We start from the raw sequence: 18,218 nt of genomic DNA, 5'->3' as shown, positions 1-18,218 counted from the left end.
TTTAGCAAAATAAACTTACTGATAAATAAACTATTTAGTTGAAACTGAATCCTTTCTATATGTGAGGTTCATATATAATTACCATAAAATATATTTCTTGTCTCAAACAAAACTTCACTTTTGTGATGATTAACTACACAAAGTACTGCCATTGCCCAAATTATGTTCTTCCAATTAGTTATGCACACTTCATTCAGAGTTATCATTGCCAAATTCTAATGTCTACTTACCACCTCCCTGCTCATGACATAATGCTCTGCACTGATTTTTAGGATAAACACACACATTCTTAATATGACCTACAAAGTTCATCAAGGTCTAGCCCTACCTGCTTTTCCAGTTTTATGTTATACCATTCTCCATTTGCAATCCAACCGTATTGGCCTACTATTAATTTCTCATGTATACAATATGCTCCCATTTTTCGCACATCAGTTTTCATGCTGGGTTGTTTTTTTTTTTTTTTTTTTTTTTTGCATAAATGTTCTTCTCATTCCTAAATGACTTCTGCTCACCGTTCAGATCTCAGTTCACTTTTCATTTAGTCCAGAAAGCCTACGTGATCTTCCTATTTAGATCACATTCCCTGTTATATATGTGCTCATATTCTGTAGTTCTCATTCACTGCATTGATCTCATCTCGGGGCTCTACTCTCATGATCTTGTCTAAACCTAGTTACCTACCAAAGGCTCCACCTTCAAATACCATCATGATAGGGTTTTAATGTATATATTTGGGGGACACAAACATTTAGTCCATAGGAAGGACGAAACTATGTATTATACATATTCATCTAAAATATATTTCTAGTTTTAAAATTTTACACATGGAATTTTCAGTTACATTTGAGACTTGCCTGCAATGCAGGAGTTCGATCCCTGGGTTAGTAATTTTCTCTGGAGAAGGGAATGGCTACCTATTCCAGTACTTTTGCCTGGAGAATTCCATGGACAGAGGAGCTTGGTGTGGACTATAGTCGATGGGGTTGCAAAGAGTCAGACACAACTGAGCAATGAACACTTTCACACTTTTTGAGATCTTCACAGGTAAGATTAGAACCATGAAAGTTATGCTGCCATCTAGTGATAACTAACCTGAATGAAATTCGAAAACTAGAGTAGCAGGTTAAGCTCTCCAGGAATGGTAGAACATGTCATCCACATAGAATGGGCTAGACACATAACTTAGGAAGACATTTCTTTTTAGTGAATTTGAAGTAGCTGATTCTTACAAAGATCATGAATTAATAATGACTAAATAAAACAAATCTTAGCTGTATAATATTACCCATGTAGTAAGTGGATTAGTTGGTTTCCTATGATTGTGCCACTTAACTGAAATCTGTCTCCGTTTCCTTACTGTCTTGACTGCTTCTGAATGAGAGAGTTTTGTACTCTGATAACCTAATAAAAAGGAATTTTCATCTTGGTTTAAAGAACTAACCATATTCAGGAACAAACATATATGAGGAAATGAGTCCTTGGTAAAATTTCCAGTTAGATTTTGCAGCATCATAAGGAAGAAGTGGAATGCTAAAATAAGATTCATTTATCCCAAGTAGACACTTAAAGCCGGTTTGAATTAAATTACTGTGATTTAATGTAAACACAGCAATAAAACACTTCCAGATATTCAATAAATGGTTAGAAAATACAAAATATGTAAGAATTTTCTTTAAAGCACTGAACCACAAAGAAAATTTAAATAATTTATGTGTATTTCTTAAGTCTTGAACATACATGATAGATTTTAGCAGATATATTTAAGCGAGTTATTGTCCTAGTACATTAGAACTGCAGATAAAATTATCGTTAAAATCCCTCAAGCTAAAATTTTCTTATATGCGCATCCAGATTAAAAAGAGATAACAATTATTCTATTTCTCTGGAGGCCTAAACAACAAAAACTTATCCCTCTGAAATGATCATTTTGCTCGCAGATGTGAGAAAATTATATTTAATAATTTTTTTTTAGATAGTCCAGAGAGGATTGTTTCTCTTTGTCCATTTACTGGTATACTCATTGAACTGTATCCCTGAGGTGTTCAAACTCATGGTGGAGAAATAGCCTAACTGGAAAGATTAATTACTTTTCATATAACTCAATGAAAATTATGGCTTTCCTGACCTGGCTTCTTACCCTGTCTCCCCTTCAGGAATAATATTTCATGTGCTGACAATAAACACCATGTAACAGAGTTGCTGCTTTGCCAGGAGTTAAGTTGGGAATTTCAGGGTCATGAGCAATTTTAAGCTAAGTAAAGCATTTGACTTACACCTATTTCTTAGTTGATACCCTTAATGTAAAGTAGTTTTGTGTTTATTCCAAGGCAAGTGCACAACTATGACCCCATCTCTAGTTTTCATGTAACACATCGATCGCATGAAGAATGTAGGTAGTATCAGACAACATCGGATGTCAATCTAGCAGGAATTTGATTTAAAATTAGTTGCCGAAAAGTATTGGATCATACCAGAGGGGTGTGAGTCTTTGAAAAATATGTTGTATAGTGTATTTATGATCAGCTTTGTATGAAGCACAGTTGATCTGGGATCTCTCTTGGTTCTGGGTTAGAGAAGACCTTTTTTTAAAAAAAATATAGTATTTGCTTATTTTGTTCGTTGAGTTGCAATGTTATGTTAATTTTTTCTGTACAGCAAAGTGATTCAGTTATGCATATATGCTATACATAATATGTGTATTCTTTTTCATATTCCTTTCCATTAGTGTTTATCACAGGATATCGAATATAGTTCGCTGTGCTATATAGTAGGACTTTGTTGTTTATCCATTCTGTATATAATACTTTGCATCCACTAACCCCAAACTCCCAATCCATTCCTCCTGCACTCCCCTCTGCATTGGCAACCATAAGTCTTTTCTCTATCTGCAAGCCTGTTTCTATTTCATAGATAAGTTCATTTGTGTCATATTTTAGATTCCACGTATAAGTGATGTCATATGGTATTTGTCTTTCTCTTTCTGACTTCACTTAGTGTGATAATCTCTGGGTCTGTCCAGTCCAGGTTGATACAAATGGCATTATTCCATTTTTATGGCTGAGTAGTATTCCGTTGTATATGGAATACTATCTTTTTTATGTGGCATCAGGGAAGCATCAGGGAAGAACTTTAGAGGAGGAGTGCTTAAGAGGAAGCCTGAGAGATGAGTAGTGTCAGTAAGGTGAAGAGCTTAAAGGCAGGTCCTAGTGTAGAAGGGAGTTATGTGGAGGCTCAGAGTGCTCTAGAGAGTACACAATTGAAAAAGCCTTTGTTTGAAATTCTTGTTAACTTCTCAGTGAACAAAGGATTCAACTCTGTACCTGTGTGGATGCACAGAATATTCTGAAACTTTAGGGCTCTTAACCACGCAGAACATTATACAAGGAGTGGAATAAGAAATTGACCTTGTCCTGAAATGATGTAATCAGGTGATGAGAACACTGTTAGAAATGAGAGGAGGCTACGTTTTTTGGCAGTGCAGAAGAGAAAGAGACCAGGCTCTCTTTTGGTAAGAGAGAAGGTGGAGGGTTATTCAAGACCCGTGAAGGAGCTGGCGTTTGCCATGATTCTGCAGGGTGAGGTCGGCAGCATGTTTGTAGTCTACTTGTGTCCTTGACTGTGTTTTGACTCTTGCCTTATTTGTTCAGCTAGGATTGTGTCTAAGCAGAGCCTCTGCATCTGTTCTTAATCTCAACTGCAGCCTTATCCTCTTACCCATGTGCCGCACGCTCCTGGCTTATCTTCGAGGATCGCAGAAGGTAAGAAAAAAGAAGTTCTAGTCACTGATTCCAGCGTAGCAATCAAGTGTAAAAGTATCACATTAGTCCTACTTAATTTTCATGGTCTGAATTTCTGCTGGAGTGATTTCTTCAAAGATGATCCTGATGTAGTAAAGACCTCATCATCTGTCAAGGTGATCACTGAACTATTCTACAATAGTAAGTTAGGGCAGTGGACAGTAGAACAAGTATCAGATACTGTGCTAACGTATATAGAATTCACATATATACTTGTGGATCCTCGTATGATTTGGGGGGTATTGAGGACAAAGAACTTGAAGCATAGAGAGTTTAATTAACTTGACCCAGACCTTAGAACTAGTGAATGGTAGAGCTGAGATCAGCCCCAGTTCTGAACTCTTTTCACTAAACTATTCCTCACTGAAGCCTTGTAGTTTCATTTAATTAAATTCAGGTGAGCACACTGGAGCCCCATGCTGTGCTTAGTCACTCAGTCATGTCCGACTCTTTGTGACCCCAGGGACTGTAGCCAGCCAGGCTCCTCTGTCCATGGGATTCTCCAGGCAAGAGTACTGGTATGGGTTGCCATGTCCTCCTCCAGGGGATCTTCCCAACCCAGGGATCAAACCCAGGTCTCCCGCATTGCAGGCAGATTCTTTACTGTCTGAGCCAGCAGGGAAGACCAAGGGCCCCGTGGACTTGGATTAATACACAGGATGACTGCTGGCGTTGGCAGTTTCTTAAAACACGTTCCTGTTTTGAACTGTGTCAGTGACTTGAAATAGAGTTCTTGGATATGATGTGATGTCGTGTATGATATTTGAATGTGAAAGAAAGGATTTGAGAAAAGAGAAAAGCTCTTTGAAAGTTAAAAATCCAACTGAAATTGTTCTCTGTCTTGTCTTGTCCGTGTGTCTGTGTTTGTGCATGTGCGTCTTTATTGCTTTCTTCACTAAGATAGTTAGGCACTACTGCATCGATACTGATATTTTGAAAGGAGTGGTTAACATGAGGTCATTTTGATGTTCTGTGAAGTTCATGTAAGTGGATTTACTGCAGTTAAAGTTCTCAATCTTTTCATGAAATTATATTTAGAAACTCTTTACTCTTAATGCAGTAATTTGTGGAAATAACACTTTCTGTAGGTTGCCCCCTATTGTGAAATGCTAGGTTTTGATCCCTGTGGCTAGCCATTGGCTTGGTATGAAGAAAAAGATAAATGGCAGGAAATGGAAAGTGCCCACCTAAGTCTCTCAGCGTTTAATAAGACTTAGAGAGTTGTCCCCCAGTGTGAAACATAGTATTCAAAGATGCTTGACGTTTTATTTTTGTACAAGATCAAGCAGGCATTTAAACCTGTAGATGAAATTGTTTTATTTTAAAATAATCTTAGTTTTTGACCACGAAAGGAAATCACACATATTGTAAAATGAAAACACTGCAGAAATATGCAAAGTTATCAGTGAAGGGTCCCCCTAATGTTGCTGTGCCCGCACAGCCACATTTTGAGACAAATGCCTGCAAGTTTGTTAACATATACAATGCCATTAATTTTAAACAATATAGGATCATAGTGTAGTTCATGTGTTGTAACATTTTTACCTAACAATATATCTTGCGTGTCTTTCCATATCAATACTAAGCCTCTTCACATTCTCTCTAATGATTTGAGTGTTCCACTGACTAGAGACATTGTACTTCATCTTATCAAGGTTTTAATTGATAGACCTCTGCCCTATTTCCAAAGCTTTGTGCATGTAACTGATTTGCTGCATCACTTTTATCATATTAAGTTTTTTTTTTAAATCTAGGTTCCAAGCCGGAGAACCAGAAGATTGTTGGATAAAAGCAGAACATTCCATATAACCTGTGGTGTGACTATCTGTATTTTCTCAGGTGAGAAAAAACAAAAGATGTTAAGTATTATGTTAGAACATTTTATGGATGGCATTTTTATTGTTTATGGTTTTCTTATTATGTAGCTTAGTTTTCTCTTCTACGTGTGTAAAGAAATTTATCTAGTGGTGTTACAGAAAATGGGTACGTCAAGTATATATATATATATATATACTTGCATATAAATATGTGTGTGTGTATTCACAGTTTGGTCCTTAAGCTGGTAATGATTGTTTTTCTAAAAGGAAATAATTTCATTTAGAAAGATTGGAAGAAGGTGATTAAAAGTTTTCAACCTCTTAAAAGAAATGACATGATAGAAGTTTAAATTCTTGAAAATTAAAATGTGAAATGTGCATTCATAGAATATGATTCCTTCAAAATTATATTTGTTAAATGTTTCTTTGATATTACTACTTGGGCAGAAGAGCAAATGTCAAAATTGTGGAAGTTTATTCTGCTCAATTCCAAGTTAAAATGTAAAGTGAGAATCTTTGATTTTTAAGAGTCATTTTAAAATAAATGTTTATCTTGAGCAAAGGTTTGAAACAGAAAGTTATAAACATTTTTAAGTGCGTGCATGCTGTCACTTCAGTCATATCTGATTCTTTGTGAAACTAGACTGTCGCTTGCCAGGCCCCACTGTCCATGGGATTCTCCAGGCCAGACTACAAGAGTGGGTTGCCATTTCCTCCTCCAGGGTATCTTCCAGATCCAAAGATCAAACCTGTCTCCTGCATTAGCAGGCAGGTTTTTCACCGTAGTGCCACCTGGGAAGCACATGGACTCTGTCAATGGATTGCGTAGGTCTATCCCCAGCTGCTCATCTGCCCTACTATGTGACATAATCTCTCTGATCTTCAGTTGTTAACCGTAAAATGGATTGCCAGCAGCACCTACCTCATGGTTTTAAGAAGAAAATGAAAACAGGCGTGTGAAGTTCTTAGGACAGAATTAATTATTATAATTTACAACCTCATGAGTAGATTATCTCAGTGCTATTGTGTTTGTTTGCTTAGTCACTCAGTCATATCCAAGTCTTTATGACCCCATGAGCTGTAGCCCTCCAGGCTCCTCTGTCCATGGGGTTTCCCAGGCAAGAATACTGGAGTGGGTTGCCATTTGTGGTAAGGGTTAGGGTTGGATTAAAGCTAGAGAGTGAAAGGTCAAAAATGGAGGATAATCAGAAAACATTGGCACATTCTTAACTTGATTTTTTCTAAGCAGTAGCTGTGTCCAAATATTCCATCAATTGGAGAACAACCTAGAGACTGAGATAGTGTAGAGTATTGCCATGACTGAGCTTGTGATTCAGAGGGTTTGCAGTCTGCTGCTCACTAGGGGTCTGACCATAGTTAAGCCACCTTTCCTTTCTTCTTGATTTAAAGATTTATTTATTTTTGACTTCACTGGGTCTTCACTGCTGGGGGCTTTCTCTGTTTGTAGCACACCTCAGTAGCTGTGGCACATGTGGGATCTTCCAGGACTAGGGATTGAACCTATGTCCCCTGCATTGGCAGGTGGATTCTTAACCACTGGACCACCAGCAAAGCCCCTTAGCTTACCCTAGTTTTCTTATCTGTAAAATAGGGATGTATTATCTGTAAAACAGGATTAAATGAGAAAATCCACACAAAGCCCATCACTTTCTCTCTGCTGCCTAAAATCAAAAGCTGCAAATTCTTTCAATCTCAAAAACTTTTTAGGGTCTTCCCAGCTGGCTCAGTGATAAAATATGCCTGCCAATGCAGGAGACACAGATTCGACCCCTGGGTTGGGAAGATCCCCTGGAGGAGGAAATGGCAACCTACTCCAGTATTCTTGCCTGGAGAATCCCATTGACTGAGGAGCCTGGTGGGCTACAGTCTATGGGGTGACAGAGAGTCAGATACGACTGAATGACTGGGCACACACACAGAAAACCTCTTAAGGAAGGTGAATGTTATCTCTTAAGGATATCTCTCATACAGCTCTTACCTAGGGCACTTTTTTCGGGAGAATTAAAAAGAATGGTATTTCCTCTTAGGATGCCTTTGAACTTTTGAGACATAAAATATGTAGTGAACATGTAAGCCTTTTGTGTATAATAGAGGGATTTTTTTTTCCTATAGATTTTAGAAATGCTGAAGCTGTAGGACATAGTTTTGTTTCAATAATGTTTCATATCTGTGCCATAGTTGAGTATCACCTAGACAGCCTTTATTTCTTTGGAACCCTGTCTTTGCATGTTAGTTAACTCACTTTCAGTTTCCTGTCTATTTATTTGTAGGACCCTTTTCCTTCCTTTAATCTGGGCACTGACAGAAGCTTATGAATCCTTTAAATAACCCCCTAGATTATTTAGCATTCTATCCCTTCTCTCTTACTTTCAACTGTCTTTGGGAGTAATTCAGAACTCTTGGCCCATCTACACACATCTCATATGCTAGGTTGGATTGGTTGTAGAATTTTCACTTTCCAGGCTATGTCTTTTTTTGAATCACAACAGTCCTTAAAGTATAAATTGTGATGTTTTCCTAAGCAATTTTGGTTCATTTATCTTATTAAGTCTCTTATTTCTGTCATCACCATTTTACAGAAGAGTAAACTGAGGCATTAGCAGGCAAGTGATGTGGGCAAGAAAAGAGGTTTTCTAACTAATTAAATGTTGCTCTTTCCAGTACATTGTAATGTGCCGTTAATTTTAACCTTATTTCATTTACAAGGAAAGCTTGAGAAGGGAGGAGGCTATTATAGTGTTGTGCAAAAAGTCATTTGCTTCTTTCTTCTCTAACCTCATAATAATTTTTTTTTTCTGACCATGCCGAAAGGAATTTCTCTTCACTCTCTAGTAATGTCCTAACTCTTTGGTGTAAGCTCTGAGTCAGTTGACTACTCATTAGCACACCATTGTAGGCAGGTTATTAAATGGTGATTATTATCTTCCTGAGTTTTTGTCCCATGAAGTTGTTACCAACACTTTTGCTATTGGATTTAAACACCATGTCTTGAATCTGTGGACTATGAAAAATGTTGACTGGTTAAAAGCCTTTTCATGGGCTTTTATGTTAGGTTGAGTGTCAGTGAAGTATACAAAATATATAACAGGTTTGGTGCTATAGGAGAGGCGAAAGATTGGGAAATATATAATACAGCAGTTCCCCCTTATCCATGGGGAATACTTTCCAAGACTTCCAGTGAATGCTTGAAATCAATGATTATATATCCTGTATATACTGTTTGTTCCTATACAAACACACCTGCAATAAAGTTTAGTTTATAAATTAGGCACAGTTAAAGATTAGCAATAATTACTAATGTTACAATTGTAACAATATGCTATAATAAAAACTAAATGAATGTGATCCTCTTCTCTCTCAAGGTACCTTGTTGTACCAGTTAAACGCCTCTTCCATCTTAACTGAACTTGCGCTGCGGTTGGTCACTTCTGCAGTTTGAGGTGTAATGGCAGAGTGAGCACAAAATCCTTTTTCCTCTCCCGTTTCCGGGATAGACGATTCTCTCTTGCTGTGGATCTCAGCACCGTCTACATAGGGAACTTCTTTTCCTCATTAAGTCAGAAACGTTCACCTTTTCGCTTAAAGAAACATTCACCTTTTCACCTTTACAGCTTCCTATGGCATATCTGAATTGCTGGCATCACTGCTCTTGTCGTTTGGGGCCATTATTAAATAAAACAAGGGCGACTTGATCACAAATACTGCAGTATCTCAGACTGTGGATCTGATAACCAAGCCCGTTACTCAGTGGCCAATGGGTGGGCTGTGCTGGACTAAGGGATGACTCGTGTCCCAAGTGGTATGGAGCGGGACAGCCAGAGATTTCATCACACTCAGGACAGCATGCAATTTAAAACTTATAAACTGTTTATTTCTGGAATTTTCCACTGAATGTTTTCAGACCACAGGTAACTAAAGCTGCAGATAGTGAAACAATGAGTAAGGGAGGGGGGGTGGTTACTGTATTCAGGAGATGCTTAAGTGAATAAATAAATTCCTGTATTATTATACACATATGTGTGCGTATGTGTATCAGTGTGTGTTGGTGTATTTCTAACTCTTGACTTATTAGGGTTATTTTACTTTGGCTTTTGAAAATTCTGTTTCTTTACATTATTTCTCATGCTAAAACTGTGTATAAGTAAGATTCTTTGTGCTTTTAAGACTTCCCTTTTAACTGAACATTTTATTGCTTACATGGTTGTCAAAGTGTGACCCTGTGTTTGTGTAAGGAGAGGAACCAACTCCCCTTTATTGAGTGTGTCTGAAAACCCCACTGACTGGTGTGATTCTGTAGGTGTGCACGTGGCCGCCCACCTGGTTAATGCCCTCAACTTCTCAGTGAACTACCGTGAGGATTTTGTCGAACTGAACGCAGCAAGATACCGAGAGGAGGTGGGTGGCCTCTGTCTTCTCATTTTCCTTTCACTTGTCGTGAGATGACTAATGAGGGTCTGTGATTTTCGCAGAAAATTTGTACCTTGCTGCTCCTTTTGAGTGCTTTTAAAATGCACTTGTCAAGTTGAGTTTTATTCCTTTTCAACAGAAAATATATGTAATTACTATTTCACAGTCTCTCCTGCTGAACCTGAAAGTTCGGAGAGTGTCTACTTATTGCGTTCTGCGGTATTCACATGGTTGCCACTCGGGCAGCCTTCTGCTTCCCAACAGTTTTGTCTAATTCCCATCACTCAGTGGAGGCTATTGGCAGTGCTAACACACGATAAAAATCCTTCAGGAACTCATACTCTGCTTGAGGAGGAAAAGGGCAGAATAGAAAGTTGACTGATGATCCTAGACCATTAGTTGATTTGACTTAAAAATATTAGTGAATTTTAATGCTTTGCTTTATTTTGTTTTGTAATCCTTATAATAGGTGACCTTGGGCTGAATTCTATAGGGGGCAGTATCTAACTTAGGGTTGCTCTTCTCCATGTGAAGCTGCTCATAAAGTGAAATTATATGTGCAGGGAGCCGAGGTGGACCAAGAAACAGAACGTGCACAGCCCTAGTTAGGTCTCTGTTGCTTGATACTCTCACGGTGACCTCGGGCTGCCTTTGGTTCCCATAGCCAAGACTGCATCAACACCAAAATGTCCAGGGTCCCATGTGATCAGAGCCCCGCCCTGTTCTGCTCAGTTTGGTAGTGACTTAATAGATTGTTCTCCTCACTCCATCTTCCCCTTACATATCACCACAGTTCTCTAGATTTGTACCACTGAGCATGTGCTTGACCTCCCTCCTAAGACAAATCAAAGGCCAAAGTAATGACAAATAAACATGGACATAAATCATTAAACCAAAATAACAAGTAGCGCTAGATAAATCCCTTAACTATACTAGTATCTTTTAATATACCAGTGTGATGTTGTTGACCTGGGTTAGAGGCAGCCCCTAATATTTTTCATTGCTGAGCAATCTGTATGCAAGTCAGTTTCACTCCTGAGAAATCTGTAGCAGATCAAGAAGGAATAGTTAGAAGCGGGCATGGAACAACAGACTGGTTCCAAGTTGGGAAAGGAGTACATCAAGGCTGTATATTGTCACCTTGCTTATTTAACTTATATGCAGAGTACCTCATGCGAAATGCCAGACTGACCGAAGCACAAGCTGGAATCAAGATTGCTGGGAGAAATATCAATAACCTCAGATACACAGATGACACCACCTTTGTGGCAGAAAGCGAAGAGGAACTAAAGAGCATCTGGATGAAAGTGAAAGAGGAGTGTGAAAAAACTCCTCAGCATTCAAAAAATGAAGATCATGGTATCTGGCCCCATCACTTCATGGCAAATAGATGGGGAAGCAATGGAAACAGTGACAGACTTTATTTTCTTGAGCTCCAAAATCACTGCAGATGGTGACTGCAGCCATGAAATTAAAAGATGCTTGCTCCTTGGAAGAAAAGTTATGACAAATCTAGACAGCATATTCGAAAGTAAATGACATCACTTTACCGACAAAGGTCTATATAGTCAAAGCTATGGTTTTTCCAGTAGTCTTGTATGGATGTGAGAGTTGGACCATAAAGAAAGTTGAGCGCTGACGAACTGATGCTTTTGTACTGTGGTGTTAGAGAAGACTCTTGAGAGTTCCTTGGACTGCAAGGAGATCCAACCAGTCCATCCTAAAGGAAATCAGTCCTGAATATTCATTGGAAGGACTGATGCTGAAGCTGAAGCTCCATTAACTTGGCCACCTGATGCGAAGAGCTGACTCATTTGAAAAGACCCTGATGCTGGGAACGATTGAAGGAGGGAGGAGAAGGGGACGACAGAGGATGAGATGGTTGGATGGCATCACCGACTTGATGGACATGAGTTTGAGCAAGCTCTGGGAGTTGGTGATGAACAGGAAGGCCTGGCATGCTGCAGACCATGGGGTCGCAAAGAGTCAGACATGACTGAGCGACTGAACTAATGTTTTTAAAAAGTTCACCAGGTGATTGTAGAGTTATGTGCTGTGCTTAGTCACTCAGTCATGTCCAACTCTTTGCGACTCCATAGACTGTAGACCACCAAGCTCCTCTGTCCTTGGGGAGTCTCCAGGCAAGTATAGTGGAGTGGATTGCCACGCCCTCATTCAGGGGGTCTTCCCAACTCAGGGGCTGAACACAGGTCTCCTGCCTTGCAGGAGTCTATACGGCATGAAGAACCATGGAGAAGTCCAGCTCCTTAGCATGCCAGTGGAAGCTCCGCATGTGATGATTTCATCCCAGAGAGATCCCCCTACCTCTCCCTATCTCCCATCACTTGCCCTGGTCATATGGGGTTACTTGTATCTTAATGAAAATTCTTTTTTAATCTTTTCCTTCTTTGCTTCTCTCTTCTGCTTTATAATTCATATGTCTTCAATAACTGTAATGATTTAATCATTTTATTTTAATATACTTTTTCTTAAGATGCCAGTATTCTAGTCATTTTAGGATTTCTAGGATTTTAGGGTTAAATTTATTCCAGTTTAAGAGAGAGAGAGGCTTAATGTAAAAATATTTTAGAACTCCCAAGTAAGTGCAAAGTGAAAGCTTCTCCTCCAAAAACAGCCACAGGTAATGATTTTGTTTTCTTCTTTTGAGTGGTATTTTATGATATATATTCTTTAGCAATAGCAATTTGTAAATATATCTATTGTGACTTACTGTATCAGAAAGTATACATATACCTCATCTTCTTCATACAAATATACCATAATTTATTTTTAGTCATTTTCTTATTCATGAATGTTGAGCTGATTCCAGGTTTTTGTCATAAACTGCATGCTAATAAATTTTTTTTTTTTGGTACAGTTCTGCTAGGCAGATTTATAGAAGTAATTTTGGTTTCAAAGGTACACACATTTTTAGTTTTGTTGGACAAATTACTTTCCAAAAAACCTTCACCAGTTGATACACTCTACCAATTTTATTGCAATGCTTATTTTTACACCTCACTTGTTTTTTAAAAAATACTGCTGATAAGATGGATGAAAAATAGTAATTCATTTTAATTTACATTTTCCTTTTTTTCCCCATCTTTCCTCCCTTCCTTTGCTTCTTCAGTCATGTCTTTCTCCCCTTCTTCTTTCTTTTAATAAATATTTTTGAGTGCCTGGTAGGTATCAGGCCATGTACTAGATTAAGATGAACAAATACACACACATTCACAGAGAGAGAATACATATATGAACAGTTGTATTCTTCTGTGCCTTGTCTTTGGAAAGGATGCTTTTGTGTTCTTGCTGTGTGCTTACACTCTTATCTTCTCCACACCCCCAGGGACCCCTTCATTCTCCAGTTTGTGATGGGTGGCACATTCCTAATGCAATAGCTCATTTGGCCTCATCTTGTCATCTGTGAAACAGTCTCTTACTCTTATGCCCCGTCTTCATTCCCTCAAAGTTTTAGTCATCTTCTGAGGTTTCCTAGCTAATTATTCATATTTCTGGTATTACCACTTTGTTCAGTCTGTCTTGTGTTTTTCCTAGTTGTTTATGTATTAGGTTCCTCAGGATTATGGGCCTCCCTAGTAGTTCAGACGGAGAGGGAAATGGCAACCCACTCCAGTGTTCTTGCCTGGAGAATCCCAGGGACGGTGGAGCCTGGTGGGCTGCCCTCTATGGGGTCTCACAGAGTCGGACACGACTGAAGTGACTTAGCAGCAGCAGCAGTAGTGGTTCCGATGGTCAAGAATCTGCCTGTAACGCAGGAGACCTGGATTCGATCCCTGCGTCGGGAAGATGCCCTGGAGAAGGGAATGACTACACACTCCAGTATTCTTGCCTGGAAAATTTCACGGACAGAGGAGCCTGGCGGGCTACAGTCCATGGGGTCGCAAAGAGTCAGACACAACTGAGCAACTGACACTTTGATACTCTAGATTAGCCTTTAGTCCTGTTTTTAATGCTATGTTTCTAACTAGAAGCCATTGGATCTAAGCTGGATGAGGAGCTATTTTTGGGCAAATGGTCCTTATTCAGGGTCCCTGAAATTATTTAAATGGCTTCCTACTTTGTATATAGCTTGGTCTGGCCACAGATTCAATGGAGGCATGAGAAAAGTAATTCATAAATTATACAGTATTAGGCCCCTTTGGATAAAAAATTAATCCACATTCTACTGGGCATTGATCTAAGATTTCCAGAAGAGAGAAGGGAGTTGATTTCAGTTCATTATACCATGGGGATGTAGTTTAAAGGAAATATTCCAGTAACAATATTAATGTATTTCTAATTAGAAGGAAGCTGTCTTCCTTATTTGAATATTATCACTACTTTTCACAGTAGCATTTGAAACATTTTAGTTCTCAGTATTCTCTGCATTGAATTTGCACAACATAACCCCCTCCATATATTTTATTACTTTTTTGATTCTCACTGTTTTGACACTTGCTAGGTGCAGTTGCCTGGAAAATCCCACGGACAGAGGAGCCTGGTAGGCTACAGTCCATGGGATTGCAAAGAGTCAGACATGACTGAGCGACTTCACAGGTGTAGTTGGCAGTTGTAGACAGAGCATATATTAATGTTTCCACATTATAGCTAAAAGTATTGAATCCCAGAATGATCAAAGGGTGGGCTTCAGGCCACTACTGCTATCCTATAACTGACCATTAACATGAAAGCTTGGACCTTCTGACTCCTCATCCAATATTCTTCCCTTTTCAAATGGATAAATTCCTTGGAATTGGATTTTGTGTGTATGATAATCTCCTCTGGGCTTCTCTGGTGGCTCAGACAGTAAAGAATCTGCCTGTAAATTAGGATACATGAGTTCAATCCCTGGGTTGTGAAGATCCCTTGGAGAAGGGAATAGCAACCCACTCCAGTATTCTTGCCTGGAGAATTCCATGGACAGAGGAGCCTGGTCGGCTACAGTCCATGGGGTCGCAAAGAGTAGGAAATGATGGAGCAACTAACACCACCGCCACCATAATCTCTAGCATTGTAAAAACATTATGAAACTTAATTGAATCTCTGTTATTTCCATTGGGAGGACAGTTTCCTACATGCCTAACACATGACTCTTATCGCTTACAGACTCCTTGCAGAATTTTATGTTCATCAGTGTTTTATTTTTCAGCCATTTTTTTTTCTTTTTTTTTCAGGATCCTAGAAAACTGCTCTTCACAACTGGTAAGTTGTTATCATTGCGGCTTGTATACTGTGGTTATATATATGCCAAAATCCAACATGGGAAATGTTCCAAACAACTGTTCAAGTATAAGGTTTCAATGAAACCAAAGGGCCAGGGTGAACCATCAGGGTTCAGAGGAATAAAGAGTAAAATTAAGCAAATGTATTTGCCTTTCATATATTCTTTCAATGGAAATTACATAAGACCATGGGCTTAGGAGCGCCTGCCATGTGCCTGCTGTTATGACAAGTACTATTGGAGATAATACAGAGGGAATGAGTTTCTGTTTTTGAAGTTTTGGAGAAAAAACAGCAAGCACTCTGAGTATCAGTGTAGTTCTTAATATTTAGTAATTTAGTAGGACATTTTCTGATCTTAAAACCTATAAGGAAGAGGAGAAACAGTCGCTAAAATAAGTTATTTTTCTTGAAATGTGTCTCCTCTCTCATTTTTAATTTATTTTCCCTTCTTAAACATGTTGTCCATAAAATCTCAGTCTAGACTATTTGTTAAAGTGCATTTGAACATCTCAGAATTTGGCCCTGATGTTAGTACAGTTCTAGTTATTTTTTCTCTGTCTCAATCTTACATTTTTAATAATGAAAAGGAGACTGTATTTGGTGCTAAAAATCACCTGTTTCAGAGACATGATGATTGTGGATGGGAGCTGGTCTGTCATAAAGTCTTGGCTGTACTACCTCATTGAGGATTGGAATTGGATACAGGGCTGAGACATGGCTCTGTCAAATGCACTGTTTCTTTTTTCATCAGTCTTATGAAGAAAAATAATAATTCAGGTGTTTTCCCTTTCATGCCACATCTACATATTAATAATATATATTTTCTGCCTATACATTATGATTTTTTTCCATTTGCAAAGTACATATTTCACAGTTTTCTCCTTAGGAACACCATTTAGTTTTGTTTACAACTTTGCTCATTGAAAACATGTTTTTATGAAAGCATTAAGAATTGGATGAGAACAGAAGGGAGGAAAAGCAGAAAAATAAAACCTTATGTATGAATCAATGTATTTTTTGGTTCATATGGATCAATTTAAGAGAAATAAATAAGAACTTTGTTTTAATATTCTTTTACTGCATAGAATATAGATGAAACCTTAGAAATGCTTTAAAAAGTTTAATTTATAAAAATATAAAAAATCTCTTATATGACAAAGATATTACATTAAGAAACTTAGTAAAATTGCTGCTTATAAGTAGGTGATCTCTACCCCTAGCATGAAATACCATCATCCTGTGTTCTTTCTCGGAAGTTCCTATGAGTGTGTTGGGCCAAATCGAGGTAATTTTATACTTAAAAACACAAATTCCTGGTTTCACCCTAGAGAGAGACCAAGTTGGGACCTGGCAATGTGTTTTATTAACCTTCCCAGTCCTGTTTTACCTTTACTGAGCATCTGATTATACTCCTGAGCATAACTTCTCACCACTACCTACCTTTTAACTCCTCTCTTACTCTCTTTTCTTCACCTGTTCAACTCTCACTCATCCTTTCAGTGTCAGTTGACATATCCCGTTATGCACAGATTTCTCCCTAATTCCGCTAAGCAGAGCTGGTCCCTTCTTGGCCTGGGCCCCTAAAGATACATGGTAAAATACTATGAATATTTGGTTTCCTTCCATATACTGTAGAATAATTTATTACCTACATATATGGTGTTTTCCACCTGAAATCAGTTTCTTCACAGTGGAACAGGGCCACCCGCAGAGCATGCAGAGAAAACATTTTGTGGAGTTTCTCTCAATACAAGCAACTTGAACTGCCCCAGATCAGCATGTCGGTATCACTTTGGTGGCCCAGTTCCATAAAATTTCATGAAAGAAATACTATACCTTTCATCAGGTGCCATCTATTTCCCAGGAACACAGACCCAATCCCCCTAAATATGCTAAAGCTCCTCTATGGTATTTTGACTCACTAAATAAATGTTAGAAACATTCCAATTAAGAACCTATAGAATAAATTTAACAGATTGAATTATTCAAACATTTAAAAATGCATGCTACATATCTCCAAATTTGGTAGTACTTGTATGATGAGAATAAAATGCTCAATATCCAATTTCAATTAGAAAAACCCTCATAAACAAGCACAGTTATGTCTCCAATTATCTTGGTAAAAACAGGATGATGAATACAAGATGGTATATTTCTGACTACATCTGGGTAGGGATGAAAATGATCTTTCAGTTCATCTATAAATGGCAATGTAGTGCAGTCATTCATTTTACGGGCTACTAATTAACCTAATATGCATAGATCAAAAACAATAAGAGTAAACGTAATAAGCATTTTTCCCCTAAGAAAACAAGTATAGATTTTGCTTTATAACTTGAAGACTGAGAGTTTACAGTGTACTTCATTTTGCTAAGTGACTTTGCCCAATGAACTTAGACTAGCCCAATACTTTCTAATCTGTGCTTCCTGACTCTTGGGATATGTGTGGTAATAGAGGCTAATTTATTGGGACTTGGCTGAGCTATTATCCAAGGCTAGGTTAGGATGCCCTTTGATGTACTTTGAAAATACTCAATGTCTGGCTCTCTTTCAGCACTTAATACCCTATGTTGGAACTGCCTGCTTATCGTGTCTCCTTCACTGGACTGAGATTTCTTTTAGAGCACAATTCATTTTCACTCTAGCACTTGACTGTGCAATACAGATGCCCAGAAAGTAGTCCCTGAATGGATAAAAGTCATTTTCTTGGCCTTTTTTAAAGGGAGCATAATTGCTTTATAATGTTGTGTTAGTTTCTGGAAAGGGTGTGGAGAAAAGGGAACCCTCTTGCACTGCTGGTGGGAATGTAAATCAGCCACTATGGTGGCTCAGATGGTGAAGAATCTGCCTGCAGTGAGGGAGACCTGGGTTCAATCCCTGGGTCAGGAGAATCCCCTGGAGGAGGGCTTGGCTACCGACTCCGGTATTCTTGCCTGGAGAATTCCATGGC

The 18,218-nt window shown here is 38.4% G+C and overlaps 1 protein-coding gene across 2 annotated transcripts in view; it reads left to right on the top strand.

Moving 5' to 3' along the window:
* The window catches only part of NOX4 (NADPH oxidase 4), a 171,809-nt gene that overhangs the window by 32,184 nt on the left and 121,407 nt on the right, over positions 1-18,218 (top strand). The window contains exons 3-6 of one of the 2 annotated variants that reach the window (XM_043876528.1): positions 3,651-3,761; positions 5,555-5,639; positions 9,936-10,033; positions 15,220-15,247. In XM_043876528.1, the coding sequence (XP_043732463.1) occupies positions 3,651-3,761; positions 5,555-5,639; positions 9,936-10,033; positions 15,220-15,247 (322 nt within the window). The remainder of the gene's footprint in view (positions 1-3,650; positions 3,762-5,554; positions 5,640-9,935; positions 10,034-15,219; positions 15,248-18,218) is intronic. The other variant, XM_043876535.1, reaches the window with a different exon arrangement.

The sequence above is a fragment of the Cervus elaphus genome, chromosome 2 (genome assembly GCF_910594005.1).
Source record: "Cervus elaphus chromosome 2, mCerEla1.1, whole genome shotgun sequence".
NCBI classification, from domain to species: domain Eukaryota; kingdom Metazoa; phylum Chordata; class Mammalia; order Artiodactyla; family Cervidae; genus Cervus; species Cervus elaphus.
The sequence above is the reverse complement of the archived record's forward strand: the minus strand, read 5'-3'. Positions and strand labels throughout refer to the sequence as shown.